At 28.5% G+C, this 20,072-nt stretch overlaps 1 protein-coding gene across 1 annotated transcript in view; it reads right to left on the reverse strand.

The window, feature by feature from the left end:
- Positions 1 to 297: 297 nt before the first annotated feature.
- The window catches only part of LOC135928653 (tumor protein p53-inducible protein 11-like), a 36,206-nt gene continuing 16,431 nt past the window's right edge, over positions 298 to 20,072 (reverse strand). Inside the window, exons 2-6 of the mRNA XM_065465112.1 lie at positions 19,816 to 20,017; positions 6,050 to 6,152; positions 2,714 to 2,818; positions 2,284 to 2,445; positions 298 to 422 (exon numbers count right to left, since the gene is read on the reverse strand). Coding sequence (XP_065321184.1) covers positions 298 to 422; positions 2,284 to 2,445; positions 2,714 to 2,818; positions 6,050 to 6,152; positions 19,816 to 20,017 — 697 coding nt within the window. The remainder of the gene's footprint in view (positions 423 to 2,283; positions 2,446 to 2,713; positions 2,819 to 6,049; positions 6,153 to 19,815; positions 20,018 to 20,072) is intronic.

Here is a 20,072-nt window from a genome sequence, read left to right on the forward strand (position 1 = left end):
ATTTAAGTGCAGATAATGGAAGAGTAGGAAATATTTTCAAAATTAGTAACATTTCCGACGTCGAAAAGTCTGCTGCGTTAACTTGATAGATGACGAATACGTCAATATCGAAGCAGTTTGTTCGGAAGCCGAATTTGCTGGCCCCCTTAGTCTAATCAGGAAATTCAGGTTATTACACCCCACTAATACGATAAGTGCTAAGAGAGCGGATTTTTATGCGACGGTTCAAAAAAAGAAGGAAATCTATTCTAAATGAGTGGTCCCCGTTAGTAATTTGAGTTAAGATGCATTAGGACATCAAAGGATTATCCAGAAACTAAGAATCGCTACTTCGTCAGAAATAAGATATACATTAAGCTTGAGAGAAAGCATGACGTTAGATGAATTCATGAACATGGACTTTGGATCAGTCGAACTAGATTCTAATGAGGAAAAAAAATAAGAATTACAGAAGCTACGATAGAAACACACGTCAATCTTATAGTAATAGAAGCCAAGCTCCATATTCTAACAAAATAAATACCCTGAATATTGAAAGAAATTACGGATGATGACAATGTAAAAGCTTTTGAGAAGGAATACAACTTATTGAGTTTAGACTTATCCAATAAGCATAAAGGCGTCTATCTCAACGCCTATAAAGTTGCAGTGAAAACAAACAACAAACTCTTAATTATGCAGGTCGACACAGGTACTAGATTCTCTTTCTTATCATTAGATTCTCTTTCTTATCACTAGATTCTCTTTCTTATCACTAGATTCTCTTTCTTATCACTAGATTCACTTTCTTACCACGATACATAGCATTAAAAACTGGAATTGAGTAACAAAGAAAACATATATTTGACAGGTTATGATGGTAACTCGATTAAAATAATAGGAAAAGTTCAAGTCAAAGTAAGCTATGAAGGGGATACTCTAATCCGGAAGGCAATTGTTGTGGATATCCAGAATATTTCCCTACTAGTCTATGGCTTCACGCAATTAAGGACATCACAAATATTTTTATGGTAAACTCATAAAAAAGATTTTAAGGATAGAATATGAAGTATTAAGGTTGAATCAAAATTACTCATACTGCTAAAAAGAGTGCCTTATTTCAAAAGACATGCCAGGGAAAAGAAAGATGAAATGATATTAAAATCCTTAAATAATTCCAATTTTAATAAGTCATAAATTACATTAGCAAATGATAATCAACCAAATGTAACTATAATTCCACACAATATATCTAAGTTCCAAAATCACCCATCCCCCTTATCAATTTAAAGAATAAATTTTTAAGTGGTCTTATGGATAAAATCTGCAATTAGAGAGTAAAAATTATAATCTTCCTAAGACACCATTGATGCCTAAAACTGTTAAAAAGTTTATGATTTGTCGCTCGATATGATCATACCACAACATTTGAAAACTTCCATAATAGTTTAACTCATCATCAAAATGATCGATCCACAAGAAATTTCTACAAGAGGGGGATAGTTACCAGATATTTAGAAGTTTGTATAAAGAACCTTGATGACATTACATGGCAGCAATTTTTAAATTTACCATCAAGAGGCTTTTGACAATTTTTTTTAAAAGTTACAAAAAATATTAGTGCGAGTGGGGGAGCAGCCCTCGGCTGTCGAAATAAGAGTATATTAAAGGCCGTCAGATTTTGTTTCTCATGCATTTAAAAGTAAAATTTAATTTTAAAAAATTATAAATATTGCAAGAATTATTCTTAATATCTCATAATTCAGTCATTTATTAGAAATTATTAATGAACGAACGGTTTCAAATTAAACAGCTTGTTAATAAACGTTCCTTTTATTTTAGACATATTGTTCCGATTGTTTATAGCTATCTGTTAAAAACATGTAAATTATTTTTTAGATATAGTTTCCTTAAAAAAATTATAAAAAAGGGAAGATGAAAAACATATTGAATAAATTAGTTGATATAGTTTCCTTAAAAGAAATGCAATGTAATAAATGTGTATGTTATTGATTCTGCTGATGTAAAAAAAATGAAAAATATATAAAATACATCAATAGATGTAGTTTCTTAAAAAAATTAAAGTATATAGCTTAAAAATTATAATGTAATAAATGTGTGTTTCTTGCTATTATAATAATAAGACATATTGAATTTATTCCTTTATACTATAATTTTCTATATAAGAATGTAATATCTTGTTGATAACAGTATATAGTTAAGTTATTTGTAGTAATATTGTAAAATTTGTATGTGAGCGATGGGTTCTTAACGCAATTACCAGAAGGAAAAATTATATTTCACCATTCATTCCAGAAGTCCTTTTGATTTTACCAGAATTTATGGCGTAATAGAAATGAAAGTTTAACAAAATGACGAACATTCGCAGGAATAAGGAGAAAGATGGGATGTTTATGACGAAATAGTCTTTAGTGTACGAAGTGAACAGATATGTAAAAACCAAAGCTTTTATTTCATAATTTTAAAAGAAATGTATATAAAATGATAATATATCGTCGTTTTTAGAAAATTGAAGCATGGTATTATATCATATTTCTAAAAATTTATGTTAAAATTTGAAATGAGTTTAATCCATTTTCAATAAAATATATAGGGTTTATAGTATATAATGTATGGCTATAGAAACTTAGAAGTAACTCAATTAAAAATAAAATGCTCGGCACACTTATACTATATCGAATGAGAAATTTTTTCATCTATTATTTTTGCTTACTACTTATCTGAATGATTTGTAGAATCGAGGATAAGAGCATGCACAGTTTTATGGTTTTTTTCTCCAGACCCCACATAAGGCATATCCAAAATAGGGAAGCCAATGCTTTTAAAAGAAATAAAATATTATATATAATAAAATAAAATTACAATTTTCCATTTTATTTTACTTACATACTATTTTAGTAATCACCGAGAGTTTGAGAAAAATAACTTTCAATTTTTTTATGATAATTATTTTTGATATATTATAGTATCGGAGAGAGCATAGTGTTTAAGTGAGCTTAGAGGTCTACAAGGACGGGCATGGTCGGGTTTCTAAAATATTTTAAACATTGGGTGGGTAGCGCAGTTTAAAAATTTTTTAAAGAAATGGGCAGGCGTGGGTGAGTTAATTTTTAATCTTTTTTTGGGCGAAATAAGCAGAATAGAATTCAATTTATTAAAAATGATAGTTTATAATATTGCATATTATATATGTTTAATTAAAAATACATTAGAATAAATAAATAAAGAACCAAACCAGCCATTAAATAATTTTAAACATTGGGCGGGGGGGGGGGGGGCTGGTTAAACAAATTTTATATGTAAATGGGCGGGCGGGTAAATTTTTTAAAAAATATTATAAAAGGGCGGGAGATTTTAAAAAATTTCAAAACAAAGAGGGGGCGGGTTTACTGATTAACCCGCCAATTGCAGAATCTAAGTGGGTTAATGACCAATGGGGTAATATTATTTATATGGAAAGATGGATGTGTGCTGTGGGGTTAATATTCGTATGTATGAGATTAATAGGATCAATATTGTAATAATTTTTCTCAAAAACTTTTGAAACTACCATATTTCTATATTAAAAATTGATAAGTTTTTGATATTAATTAAAACAATAAAATATTCAAAATTGGAAATTAAATATTTCCTATATTTTTACAGACATTAACAAAATCATATAAATAGGGATGCTCTATTGGACGCCGAGGCGAATAAACTCGCTAAATATTTGTCATCGCTACCTGCCAACCATTCATTCCTACCATTAATCGCCACGACTTTAACATTGTTCGGCTCGTATGCCCTGGCCTTTTTAAAAAGCTGGGGCACCGGATCTCTGCTAGAACCGAGGATCCCAACGAAGGATACTAGGGGAGACTGGGGTGAACCAATTTTTACAAAATTGGCTATAGCTCTTGTTGTTTTATAGATAATTTATGATTGGATACCTAAAACTATACTCTATAAAGGTGCCTTATAAAAAATATTAAGAATATAATCATTTTTTTTAAATTTTATTTTTTGTAAAAGTGAAAATTTTGTTCAAAAAGCCCCAATAGCCGGGTGAGGCAAACCACTTCAAGGGGCTTCCTAAACCATTGGTTTTTTTAGGCCATATTAAATTGAAATGCATTTTTATTTATTAATAATGATATGTATAGAATAATTTTATTGTTCAAAATATCATAATACTTATAAATTGAAGCTAATTATATATAAAAATTGAAACTTAATTTTGGCTAATTTAATAAACATTTTGGACATAAATAAATATGAATTTTAAGGAGAGATCAAAATTTCTTAGCATAAATCTAAATACCAATCACAAACAATAATGAAATTGCCTTTTCAAGATTTTGAAATTTTTTTCATTATTAATTGCCATAATTGACGTGTATGGTTTAGCGAACTCCGCTAGCTCTAAATTGACAAATCATGATTGAAATAATATCTAGATTTGATAAATACTCATAAAACTTACCCAAATTATAGAAGAGTGTTTAAACTTTGTAATAAAATTTAATTTACATATAAATGATTATATATTTTATAAAAATTAAAATTATGTAAAAATCTTTTAAAAATTTCATCAAAATTTTATTTCTTAAATAAAATTTTTAGTAATTAATTATTTCAAAATATATTTTGTCCATAGATGTATACTAATGAAAACTATGTTAGGATAAAATTTTAACCTTCTGGTGTATTTAATTTTAAAATGAGATAAAGTGGTTTGCCAAGTCCCGGGGTTTACCTAACCCCAGTCTCCCCTACCTACGTCATAGGTTGGCCCTAAACATAATAGTGCAATTATCTAAGCTTTATACTTTCAATGACCGAACCCCCCTGATTGAACATCCTGTGCATTAGATAGGCTTAGGCTATTTTGCTCCAATTATAATTTTGAAGCTAAAAAGGAGCTTGGATCTCAAACGATAAAAGACAGCAAAAATTAATGACAAAAACAAAAACGCGAATAAAGATGGGCAGAAGTCGAAAAGATCAATATCCACCAAAACAAAGCCAATACTACCTTTTAGATGAAGAATTCACTAATACATACTTAAATTATTAATATTATATAATCTTTCAAATAAATTAATATTATACTAATTTATAATTATAATCTTTATTTATAAAATACAGTCAAAATTATTCAAAAATTTAATGTTCAAGGACCTGATTTGCTCAAACTGAATGATGATGCCAATTTTGCAAAAAAAATTTTAAATTATAGTTTTTTTTATATATGAAACTTTATTACAAAATTTCTGATTATCCAAAAATTTAATTTTAACATTTTGGTAAGTAAAATTTTTTATAAGAGTTTTCGTTTTAACATTTTGGTAAGTAAAATTTTTAATCAAGCAAATGTGCCATTATTATACAGCATATTTTTAACCATAAAAATCATTAAAGACAATCATATAGTTTTCTAATCTAATATTTTATTTTATATAGTTAAAATCAATCATCAAATTGTAATAAAATATATTTTAAAAATTTAAATAAATATTTCAGAAATTTAGAAATAGATAAGAGTTAAGGCCTAGTCAAAGTATTCACCCCTTAATTTGTAATAACTTAAAAGGTCTGGGGTGCAGCTATAATAATTCCATACAATATTTTAGATATGTATGATTATTGTGATGTTTTTTATGTAAATAGACTATTATTTTAAAAAAATTTCTTATAACTGACCATCCTTAACAAAACTTTTATAAAAATTTTTATCATTAAAACTTTAATTTATATGATTAATTAAAGGGGTTAAAAAGTAATATTTTAAATATCAGATTTATAAACCCTACCATTCAAGCGTTAAAAGAATCATATAAACCTCTGTTTTATGCATATTATTAAACAACCTCTATTAGTCTATCGATAATAAACCAGTAGCTTCCCTAGCTCTCTTATTTTGAATTTGAAGTGTTCAAAACATTTTGCTCAATAGGTGTTTTCAAATTAAATAGAGCCGCGCTGAGATCACCAGTTACCAGTGTAATAAATAACCATATAGCAATATTTAAGGATAAGGTCGATATTAATAAAATATTTGACCAACTTATCAATGATGATCCATAAAATCTTGTTGCTAAAGGATTATTTGAGATTTGTGTTATCGATTGAAATGTTGTGTCAAAGATACACCATGGGTAAAATATTGCCTATTAATAAAAATATAAATTATATTAGTTTTTCTCACCTAATTCCAAAGAATTTTTTATCTCCGCCAAAACATTAGCTTGGAAATATACCGATTCAAATTTCTTATCAATTCCCGGTTTCATCTAGCTTTAGAATAAAACATTTTTTAAATCTATTTACGTCTTTTCTAAACTTCATGCACATATTTTATTTTTGTGCCATTATTTTTCCCAATATTTTGAAATTTAAAAAAAAAAAACAAAAAACAAAAAACTTTATAATAATGAAATTAGGAACAAAAACCTTTTATCCTATCCTAAACTACTATATGAAACTTACTCAAATACTCATTTAATCTATTATCATTTACTATAATCATTTAATTACTATAATCATTTAATTTAGATACCATTTATATATATATATTAATTGTATCTTTTTTGAAATAGTGCTGAAACAGTTCTTATATATATTCTATTTATCATCGTGTGTGATTACTATTCTTACAAGGCGGATTCTCTGTAAGATATAGAATCGGCACGGTAATCATAATTAAATTTTTAATAAAGTTTTCAATGAAGGACCACAATATTAAGATGATCTCTTTAAATATAAGATCCCTGAATGAGAAACTAACTATACTAAGACAAATTATGAAAGACCAACATTACGATATCCTCTTTTTGCAGGAGACCCACCTTAAAGTAACTGAGGTAAGAAACCTATTAGATTACACCTTATATTGCAGCTCAAATGCAGAACACGTATGGGCTGGGGTGGCGTTTATGATACATAATAAACTAATAAGACTCGTAAGCTTCAACCCAATTTCCGCCGAATATGCTGCCTCACCCTAAACTTAGGATACAAAAAAGTCCATTTTCTTAATATATACGCGCCTCACAATGATAGCGTTTTCTATATGGAATTGGAGAATGTCTTAAAGGAACTACCTCATCGGGATGGCATCATTCTAGCAGGTGACTTCAATGCTTCGGTAGGTAAATCTAAGAACTCTTCCTGCCTTGGAAACGCCACATTAATACAAAGCACGAACCCCAACGGTAAAAGGTTAATAGAAATCTGTGAGTTTTTCAACTTGAAAATTGGTAATACTTTCTTCAATCACCCAACTCATCACATCATGACTTACAAGAGCCCTTCCTTTGGCACTACCTCACAGATAGATTTCTTTATAATTTCCACTAAGATTTTCAAATGGGTGAAAGACATCAGGGTAATCAGTAAACTTAATCTTACACTTTTTACTGATCATTATCCACTGGGCTGTGAACTCATAATTAACAACAGTATCTTCCCAAACCACACTAGACAGAACAGTCTCACCACTGTAAAATACATAGCTAGAAAAGACTTGGCACAACTAAATGACTTAGAGGTGAAAGAAGAGTTCGTCTCTAAATTAACATCATGGAGAAACTCAGCAAATGGCATGATAAACCCAAACCTCACCTGGAAGGACATTAAGCAGAATGTATTAGGTAGTATAACATCATGCTTAAGACCACGCACCAAGCGCAGAGAGTGGCTCACCCCTTCAACAATACAAATAATTAAGAATCTTACAACAAATATATCCCACCATCAATTCGCAAGACATCACAGGAGGTTCATTACCCACCGCATAAGAGCTGACAAAAGACTGTTCATTGCTAACTTATCGAATTCTATCCAATTCAATTTTGATAATAATAATATTTATAAGGCCTTCCAATCTCTAAAACTACTAACCACCTTTAAAACCAATCCTTTACCAAGACTACAATTAAACAACAAGATTATAACTGACCCTAAGGAACAATTAGACTTATGGATAGACCACTACATGAACCTCTACAAAACGAGATGGCCTAGACCTAGATGTGACTACCCCTTCCAATCACCCAATCAGAATTTGAACAAGTCTGATATAGTCGGTGCCATCAAACGTCTAAAAATGCATAAAGCTGCTGGAGCTGATGGAATTTTTGCAGAACTCTGGAAGATAGAGGTAGACCTAAGTGCCAGCTTACTACTTCCCCTCTTTAGGGAGATTTGGAATACGGGCAAGTTTCCTGACGAATGGATGACATCAATTATACTAAACTTCCCTAAAAATAAGTCCCCAAACTGCCTTAAAGATTACAGAGGTATTGCACTAATTCTAGTCACACTAAAAATGTTCACATACATCATATCAGTCAGGATTAAACCAATCATTAACTTCCTTTCCAATGCTATTACATCATACAGGAAGGGCAGAAATACTACGGAGTTGACCATGGCACTTAAGGTCATTCTGGAAAAGGCCAGAATGCATAAATCCCCCATCTTTGCCCTGATGATTGATTTAAGTCAAGCCTTTGACTCCATAATTCAGAATAAGATATAGCCCTTGCTGGAAAACATTGGAATAGATAAACATCTGATAGCGCTAATTAAGATAATTTACGACAATCATAGCGTAGTTCCTCAGCATTTAAATATGAAGTCGCAACCTTTTAAAGCAAATAGAGGCCTCAAACAAGGATGCATCCTTTGACCGATTATTTTTAATGTAATAATGAATGATATCCTAAATAAATCCTTTAAACAGGAATATGCACTCAACACATATTACAGTGAGCAACAACACCTCAATGATATGCACAACTCTTTAAACTTTCTATGTTATGCTGACGACGTATGTATTCTAGCCAACTCAGAATACAAATTAAGAAATATTTTATCATTATTTGTCAACCACTGTGATGGATATGGTCTAAGAGTAAACTACACAAAAACCAAACTAATCACCTCAAATACTGATGCGAGTCACTTAAACCCCTTTAACTTTGAGGGTAATACGATAGAATTAGTGTCAGATTTTAAATACCTAGGAATCAGGATAACGTCATTAGGCCTCACCTTTTTAGACACGAAATCGAGAACGAATAATGCGAGACTCCGCTATCATCAACTGTCGAAATTATGGTCATCCAACCAAATATCAACTAATTTAAAAATAAGACTCTTCAAATCCCTAATTGTACCCATTTTTACCTACGGCCTGGAGACTTGGCAAGGCTCAAAAAGTAACATCAGCACAATTCAGACTTTTATAAACAAATGCCTTAGAAGAATCACCAAAACGTATTGCCCATACAACACATCAAATACAACGCTCTGGAATAGATGCGACATCCTACCAATCAATCGTCTCATACCCATGAGGAGACTAGAATTACTAGGCCATAGCTTAAGACACTCGCAGGAAAATATGATATTCTCGTCCTTGAAATGGTGCCCTGACGGTAGGAGGAAAAACCCTAAATACTATTGGTTGGCGAAATGTCTGAAAGATATGGACCTGATTAACCTCTCGTTTGCAGATTTCATGGCACTTAGCAAAAACAAGAAACACCTAAAGGAACATTTACAATACATGCTAAAATATGGCCTAAATTAATATCGCAACCGTTCTTCACCTTTACGTTCTTGCAATAAATGGAATAAGTGTATTTGATAATGATAATAACCTGAACAACAACAACATAACCTAACTTCCTCTAATAACCCACGACCTTCCTTTCTGGACACACGATATCGGCGACGATAACGATAACAATTACGAAAATATTAGCTGTATAACAGGCAATGAGAAGATAAACTGGCTATAATAATAACGCAATAAATCGGACGAACCCAAATACCATTGGCACAGAACATATAAGATCTACGGGACATACAATATTTTGGCACACCGAACAACAAACAAGGAAGAGACTCTACATGCAAACTTAACATAAACTCTCAATACTTAACAAGATATAAGGGTTATTTTTTTTGTTGTCTCACTAAATACCACTTAAGGACGCAGGTACATTTTTCTTTATATGACATTATTTTTTATTTCTTCCTTAACACTATTCTGCCGGAAACGGAACTAATACATCACCATTATTGTACTTCTTCCTTCTTCACTTTGCTAACGGGCTACATAGTGGTACCGTCCACTATAATAAAACGGGTAGACATCATGTATGGGATCTATATACTAGTGAAAATACATGATGCACGCTTCAACTCCTGGTGGGTGATGAAATTGCACTTCGTGCAATTTCTGGCGTGGTAATGAATGAATGAACTTTATAATAATTGTACATCTGGTGACCAGATGATAAGAATAAACCATCCATATATAATAAATTATCATATATATTATTCTAGAATGTTCGGTTGTTGTTCAGTATATAGATTTAATTTAATTATTATGTCAGATATATTAACTTGATTGATTGCAACGTTATAAACGTATTTTGATTAAATTATAAACGATATTGAATGAATGATTATGAGTTTTTGTGCTTATTAATATTCATTACTAATAATAATAAAAAAACTCGCTATGCTGGGAAAAATATCTATTTAAATATTTCTTTTTTCTTACTTTCCCGAATATTACCAATTCGGATGCTTGTGGTTTCAACTTTTAATAATGGTTCATTTGCTTAAAAGGCATCAGGCAGAGAGACCGTTTAGGCTGCTTTTTATTTAATCTCATTATTAATTCCTATTATAAAGATTCTTAACACAAATTTAATCAAAATCAATATATGGTATTTAGATGATAGGATATTATGCAGCGATTTATATATGTTCAGAATATCAATATTGACTCTTTATCTTTAGTATTAAACTTTCCTTGAATAAAAATAAATTCGAATTATTTTTCCTTGGACCTCGATCGGTATTGACTTTAACCTTTAGGATTATTGAACGTAGTAGTCTTTCAATGCTGGGTCACTTATCGGCAAATTTCCTTATATTCGTTTAATAATATATTAGGAGACTTGCACGAATTCATGCAAATCTTGATGAACTAACTAATCATCATTTCCTATTCCCTATTTAAAAAAATGTTTATTTCTAGTTTAGCATTTTCTAATTATAAAGAGTTATTGGTCCAAGAAGAAAGTTTAAATAATTTATGGAACAGTCTTTATACTAATTTAGTGCCAGTTGTGAATTAGATCTTTACCCATGAAAAGGGGTGGTATTGGCTTCATTCCTCCTTCATTAGTTTCCCTATCCAGTTTTTTAACATCTAGAGAGCTCATAAGTATAAAGTAAAACAACTCATTTCTCTACCAGATCCTCTTTATGTCCTTGCTTTAGAAGTGGAAAAAACCTGTTTATCCTTTTATAGCGAACCCTTTCGCTGATGAACAAAATGCTTTTACTGTTCCTTTAGATTATGTATTAAGTAGTAAAATTTTAATTTCCCATCACGATGATATCCTTTTGTTAGGTTTGGTTCAAAATATAAAAAAATGAATATCCGGCTTGATGCTCTACCTAGTCAGAGTTTAAATATTTTGTTAAGTGATGAAGAATTAAGTATTACAGGAGGCTTGTTTTAAGATGCCATTGGGACACAATTGTGCAAGATGTTCGATAATACTTGATATTAAAGGCAAACTTAATTTTTCAAGTCGTGTCTTGCAACATAAAACAACAATACTTAACAGCTAATACTCTAGATAAGGCTGGATATTTAACTTACGTCCAGATGGTATCACTAGACTCCGTGCCTTAGGGAGAGACTATTCATGTGATAATTATGCGTAACCTATTTTGAAAATTAGGTTTATATTGTTTTCAATAGGATGGTAAACCTTTTGGCTAGAATTTGACATATTTTATAAATACTTGGGATTTTTTTTATGTAAAACTGTGCCCAAAATCTAAATAAATTTTGAAGTAAAAAAATAACAAGCTATTTTCAATGTAAAAATAAATTATTGTTCTAAATCATTTTTCGTCATTTACAAAAAATTTAAAAAAAAAATAGTAATTAATAAATTTGAATAAAAATTTATTCAAAATTTATTTATTTGGGTAATTTTTATGAAAAAAACTAGTAATATTAAAGTATGTTATTTTTCTTATTTTATTTTATTTATTTTTTTTTCTCGTTTTTTAGTTATGTTATGTTTTTTTTTTGAAAATGGAAAATTTCAGACATGTTTCATTATATTATTAATTTGCAGAAATTTATAAATTTGAGGTAATTTTTAAAACATTTTGGACACAGCCTAAATAGAATTGTATAATTATAAAAATTGATTTATGTAAAAAAAAGTTATTATTTTTGACAAAAGGCCTAATTCTCAAGCGAAGATTTATATGGGATTTTAATAGATTTAACAGTTAAATTATTTACTTTGCAGTTATATGTTAATGTCAACGTTTAGCATATTGCAATATAATAATAATGGTGAAACATGTAATTATATCATGTGAATCAAAATAAATATGCTTTTCAAGATAGCAAACTGACGAATAATATATGTGTTGCATGTGCGCATGTGCGCTATTGTACGCTATTATATTATTAAATACTTTAATAATTTATATTTAAAGTTCAGTTAAACTATTATATATTTAAATACTTAAATAATTTATATTTAAAAGTTCATTTTATATCTTAAGGCAACAAATTATATATATATATAAATTAATATATATTTTTATTTTAGTCATTACTTCTTTTTCTTTTATAATAATTACTTGTTATTCTTATATGATAATAACTTGTATTTCTTTCTTTTTAAATTATATAAATAAAATACCAATTTACTATAACAACCATTCTAGATTAAATATTCAAGCCTTATAAATTCTCTTTCATTAGCCTATATTACATCCTTTGCGAACATTCTAATAACCATTCTACTTTAAATATTCAAGCCTTATAATTATCATTCTCAATAATATGATATAACAAAGAATATTTATATGTACGGTATTTGCATAAATGATTATATTTATGCAGATAAAAAGTTCTTATATGAAGCCTCATATATAATAATATTTTGGAGAATCTAAACCTATTAATGGACTTAAGTAGATTTGCGAACAATAATGAGGTGCGTCAAATATTACTGGCCTGCAAAAGGTTAGAGAATGCAAAAAAAGAAGTTAATAAGCTTATTAAAGAAGATAAATGCCAATTTTTTTATTTAATAAATTTTACCAGATGTAGCCGAAAGCAGAAGTCTGTTTTTCAGTTGGGCCAAAGGATTTTTATTTTAAAAGGGTGATAGGTGTCTAAATTTTGGGGAAACATAGGCCTAAGGATAAACTAATTTGCATTGGATAAGATCTGACATTAGGCGAGTGAAAATTTTCAGAATGTACCAAAAAAGTTTAAAAGGATAAGCCTTGCAATGTCTCTGGAAAGCCAAGGTTGAAGTAACCTTGGTGATAGAGTGTCAACTTTTTATATTACTTCATCATGTTTTATATTAATATTCCTCACACATTTAGTTTATCATTTTTGGAGCTCTCTTGACAATATAAAACAAAATGAAAGGGAACATCAGATCTATTACAATAGGATATTCTGGAGAATAACTTCTAGAATAATTTACTCTCGTATAAAAATCCCACTTTTCTGGTCTATGACAACATAAAATGCTTTCAACTAACTTAGAAGGTAGCATTTATACTCTCTTTCTGCCAAGCATTACAATTTGTCTCTTGATATATTACAACCAATCTACCTTTTTAAAATTTAACAATCCTACATTCGCTTCAAATAAGATACGCAGTAATAAGATCCACTAGGTCGCATTCTGTTGTCAAAGCATTGAGTTAATCATAAATGAAATATTCACAAATAGTGATCTTATATTGAATGTTTGGTGTCTCGAAGAGGATACCCTCTCTGGTCCTAAAAAGTACCGGTAATCATAAATCACTTAACCCTTGGGGCTCACTTTGTAGTTAATAAAACAAGCCTTATACACCTAGGTTTCATACATTGGGGATGAAAGTATAATGTTTAATCTAAAGTATATTTCTAGCCAAATTTATTTAGAATGAAAGATATATTAAGATACTTGCCTAATCATCAAGTATTTTATCTACTTGAAAACTTTTTATCCATCCCAAAAAATTTACATGCCTTTCATTCCTCGCCTTTCGCTTTCTTACCAATATAGAGCTGGGAACAGATATGCTATGATATTGTAACTCTTACCTCTTATACACTTGTAAGATCAATACCCCATTGTCATTTTTTTAAATGAAAGATTCCCCAGATATAATTTAATAAAGGCCAGATCCGAGATCTCCAAATATTCTACCCACTTAAATCTTCAGGTTTGAGTTCTCGATACCTATACTGATTCGATAATATGACCTTCATCTTCTGGAGCCAACCTCGCTCAGGGCCACACCGGCAGAGATCGTTTCCCAAAATTATTCTATCACAACTCCCTACTTAGAATCTATGTAATACTGAAAAATACAATCATTTAAACAATCACCTCAAATTCGGTTAATGTTAAATATCGCATGGTGCGATATTAAACCACCAAAATAAGATCCACCAATGTTTATTTATAATATTTATATTTAAAAAACAGTTATCTTTGGAAAGCACTAATTACATGCGATCAGAGATGTAAAGGTAAGGAAATTTCCCGGGAAATAACCGGAAATTTCCTGGGAATATTCCCCCGGGAAATTTCCCAAATTTTCCCTTAATATAAATATATTATTTATTTGCAAAAATTATGATTTATATTTTATAAAATATAATATTTTATTTCAATAATTATGATTTATAATTTAATTTATAAATAATTTTTATTTTCCTCGTGAGTCTTTAAACTTATTTTTTTTATTAGTGCAATCATTGAGTGCAATTTTTCAAATCTATAATTTTAAAAGTACAAAAATAAAGGTAAAATGTTTCACATTATATTCTCATACATAATATTAATGTGATATATTATAGAATTATTAATAATTAATGATATATTTAGATTTGATATATAATAGTGCGCACAAATTGAGCGTTTGCAGTATGTTTGTTAATGTAACTCATCTTTGTTTAGATTGAAAGCAGTATGTTTTTTATTAAAGTTTTTTTTATAATTTCTTAAACAAAAAGAGTTTATTTCTTACCTTAAGGTAAAATAAGGAAGTTTAATTATATTTGTTTATTTAGATTTCCTAAGAATTTATGATTCAATCAGGGTTTTCAAATTTTTGTGGCCTTGGATGCAAAACATATGTATATAAATGTTTCTTTGTTTATCCTACCTTAATTTATATATTTATAATCTATATATTTTAATAAAAATGTGAAATAAATTTTGAATAGTTTGCATATTAATATATTTTATATTTTTTTCAAGACACTAGATATAAAAATAAATAGATTTAGAAATATTGCTATTCAAATTTATGATATAATTTGATTAAATCTATCTAATAATTGCTAAATAAATTTTGAATAGTATTTATATATATTTTACAAAATAATTTTAATTACATTTTTCAATCTTTAATTATGAAAATGTACACCATAATAAGAGTATTAAATGTCTTATTTAATAAAATAATTTTAATTATATTTTTCAAAAATGGACACTAGAATATGGAATAATATAATTTTATTATATATAAATAAATAGAGTTACAAAAAAAACAAATCAATTTTCATAGATATAATTTCATTAAATAATGAGGTTTGATTTGCAGGTATATCTGTTGAATTTGGAGGCCACAATTCAATTTTCCATTAAAGTATAATACAATGGAGATACTTCATTTTTGAAAAAATATTTGTTTGATTTATATTTTATAGAGAAACATTCTATAATAATGTTAAATTTATAGATAAATATATATTTTACTGGCTCTCAAGGCACCCTTTCCAAAAGAGTCAATATATCCAACAATGCATTTAATTTTAACCCACTTGCCTTCCTTTGGTATAATTTCTTTAGGACTAAAACTATCCTCTATTGTTGGCTCCATAAATTTAATGTAATCATACCATCTGTATGAGAGTTTAGAGCCAGAAGCTCCTGAAACCTTACACAATTATCTTAGTCTTTAAAGTTTTGCAACTTCTTCTATGCATGCTACAGTTGTATCATGCAATGGAAATTCCATCCCCAAGCTATTAAAAATATAATTTATCATTATTTATATATATTTACCTAAAACTACTGGTTAATAAACCATCTAATACTAATATAGAATTCTTATGGTCTGGACGCTGCTGGCTCCAGACCATTTGTTGAGTTCCCAGTAAGGTACAAGTAACCTTATCATCCTTTCTAAAATTATAATATGTATATCCTAAAATTATATAAATATAAATTCCAAAATTATATAAATAATCATTTCTAAAATTATATAAATATCAATTAATATATTCTAAATAATATAATATCAATTAATATATAAAATAAATTATACCTACAATTTGTATCCATTTTTAAATTTTAGCGCAAAATTAAAAAAGCATAGAAAAAATCTAACCAGTTTGCTTTTTTATTAACGTTTGCCGTAAAAAAATCCAAGCTGCACTCTACCATATTAGCTTTTAAAACGGAGAGTTGCAACGCTCAATTTGTGCGCACTATAAGTATCATTATATGTTAATCATACTATATAACTGATATAATGATTTATGATGTTTAATATATTTTAATCATACTATATAACTGGTATAATGATTTATTGATGTTTAATTTAAATTAATATGATTGCAATATTTTATAGATGCCTCGATCTTCCAATATCTGGAAACATTTTATTAAAGATAGAGCTAATAACAAGAAAGGATATATATCAATATGCAAATATTGTCAATTAACATATAATTTCCCAAATTCAACAAAGATGTCTCAGCATATCAAAAAATGTCAAGGGTATATTAACAGTTTACAATTTAATGAAGTTGATCGTGATAATAATAATTCTACTGAAGAGGATGTTGTAGTATGTTTACCAGATTCCAGTAATCCTAATAAAATTATATCCCAAAAAAACATAAATAAAACCATTCTAAATACTTTTAAAGAAAATACCAATAATTTTAATGCTGGCACATCTAAAATTAAAAATTTTTGACACTATAACCGAACAAAATCAAACGCAACTTGACAGTGCTTTGGCATTGGCTATTTTTATGTCAAATTGCCCTTTTAATTTAGTTGAAAATAAATATTTCATTAATTTTTTAAAATTAATGCGTCCAGCCTATAAAATTCCTTCTAGACATGCAATTAGTAAAACATTACTAGATTTTGAATACATTAAAGTGAAAAATAATATTAATAATAAATTCAATAATTTTAAAGATTTTACTCTCATAAACGATGGCTGGACAAATATTCGCGGAGAGTCCATTATTAATTTTATAATAATGACTCCAGAACCAATTTTTTTAAAATCCATTGACACAGGTTCCAATGCTCACACTGGTGAATATCTCATCTGAGTTGATCAAGGTAATAGAAGAAATTGGTTGTCAAAAATTTATCTCACTAGTAACTGATAATGCAAAGAATATGAAAAAGGCCTGGAGTCTTGTTAAGGCAAAATATAATTATATTGAATGCTTTGGATGTGCCGCACATGGGTTGAATCTGCTTATTAAAGATTTATGCCAAATACCTTTTATTGAAAAGATCATCAAAAAAACCAAGCAAATAATTAAATATATAAAATTTCATGGTATTTTATTATCAACTTTTAAAGAAAGGCAAATATTGAAAGGATATAAATCTTCCTTAAAAATTCCAAGTCCGACAAGATGGGGAGGTTTTGTTATAATGTTGCAAAGTGTTGTGAAAAATAAGGAAGTTTTGCAAGAAATTGCAATTTCAAGTTTATTTATAGACAAACAAAGAAGGTGTATTATATTGAACAAAGAAGGATACTGGCATAAATTAGAGCCTGTACTGATTTTTTTTGAATTTATTTATAACAAAATTATAATTGTAGAATCGGATACAGCCATATTATCTGATGTACTAGAAATATTTTGGGATATAAAAGATAAACTCAATTTATCAACTTTTATTTTTAATGAAAATGATTTGAAAAGTGTTAAGATGCATATTAAAAAACGAAAGAAATTTTGTTGCCGAGAATATCATTATGCAACAAATCTTCTGGATCCTCGATATTATGGTGTGAAATTAACAGACCGTGAATTAACAGCAGCTTTAAATATAATAAATATTATTTCAGGCCAAATTAATTGCGATATTGAAAAAATTATGGGTAATTTAGCAGAATATCGTTCAAAACAAGGTTTCTATAAAGGAGCTGGCATATGGGAGAGCTCAATCCATACCAAACCACTCATATGGTGGAAAGGGTTGTGTTCAAATCAACCCCTTTGTCAAGTGGCAGTAAGATGACTTTCGATACCACCCTCAAGTGCCTCGTCAGAAAGAGTCTGGTCAGCATTTGGAAAAATTCATTCAAAAACGAGAAATAGAATAAAGAATGAAAGAGTCGAAAAATTAATATCAATAAGGCATAACATACATTTAAAGGATCATACAAATACATCAAGTTCGGGATATTATCAAAAGAGTTCAGATTCCGATTTATCAATATCAAGTGATAATGATGATATTTCAATTTCATCCCATGAAGATATTGATGCTATTTCATTAGCATCCCAAGAATTTTAAATGTAATTTCTGATACATGCTCTTTGTAATTAATAAAGTTATTCAAAAAATGATGTTTATAGTGTATTTATTTTTGTCTTTATTGTTTAATTATATTATTTTCCCTTAGTTCCCCAAATTTAATAAAGTTATTCCATAAAAAAAATTGAAAGGTTTAAAGTATATTTTGTGGTTATTTTTTAATTTTCCGTTATTTCCCGTTTTTTCCCCAATTTTCCCTTATTTCCCCAATTTTCCCGGGGAAATTTCCCCTGAACCAATTTTCCCGGGAATTTTACATCTATAATCATAAGGAAGAATTTAATCTGAGACAAAGAACCTCTATTGATATTTGTCGCTCAAACAGCATTTACATCTTTAAATCATTGAACCCTATTGGTTTAACTTAGATATTGTTAAACTTATACCTTTTTTTTTACTAGTTATTGTTTATTTATCTTTATAATAGTTACTTTTAAAATATTTATATATTTTTAGATGTTTATTTTTATATAACAGTTTTTGATAAAACAATATAATTTATCCTCTCATCACAGATTTCTAAATTTTACTAATCGCTTTAATATAGAATAAATTAGTCCAAGAGTTTATTTAGTTTAAAAAAAAAGGATGTAGCGATCCTAATTTTTTTACATAGAGACAAACACAAATGTGTAGAAGCCTATATTGAAAAATTTACAAAGATATAAATTCAATTATTATAAGATATTATAACTTCTAAAAGTCTGCATAACTTTAATTACTAATTAATTTCGCTTGAATCTAAATTAGCGATGTTTATTAAATAAATAAAATAAACAAAATTTTAAGTAAATTGACAATGAGTGTTTTAAAATTAATAAATCTAAGATGTAGGAACTTGTAATTTGGTTTAAAAGGTAAATAATTGCAACATAGAGCTTTGTAAGTAATAATTTATTCCACAGATTAATTCAAAAAATAGCACTAATTTACTACAAATAATAATATTTTTAAAGGGGTTGAACAAGGTCAAGAAAATTAATTATAGTTTAGTTCAAATCGCTTCTTTCCGTGATTCTGTATAATGGCCCAGTTCCGATAATGGTTAGGAAATGATAAAAGTTAGATTTGCTACGTTTGTCTGAAGCAACATTTTAAATGTCTTTGATAGTTTCAAACAACATATATGTAACTAATGTAAGAGTATTAATAATATTATATTTACCAATAATCCATGGATTGAATAAAAGAATGCAGAAAGGTAATGCCACGCCCAATACGTTTTCACGAACGGGGCTGTTAATTGCTCGCTGTGACCGAGTATTTGACTAATTTTGGATCTATAAACATCTCCAGAATCGGATTCACCTACACCTAAAACTTTGCGTGTTTTCAATCGACTAATTAAATCTACGCTACTTTGTTTCCTTTTTTGGTAAAATAATTTAATATCTTTTTAAAGTAAACTAAAATCTAAAACCT

This window comes from Gordionus sp. m RMFG-2023, chromosome 1 (assembly GCF_954871325.1).
Source record: "Gordionus sp. m RMFG-2023 chromosome 1, tfGorSpeb1-WG-v2, whole genome shotgun sequence".
In the NCBI taxonomy this organism is placed as follows: domain Eukaryota; kingdom Metazoa; phylum Nematomorpha; class Gordioida; order Chordodea; family Parachordodidae; genus Gordionus; species Gordionus sp. m RMFG-2023.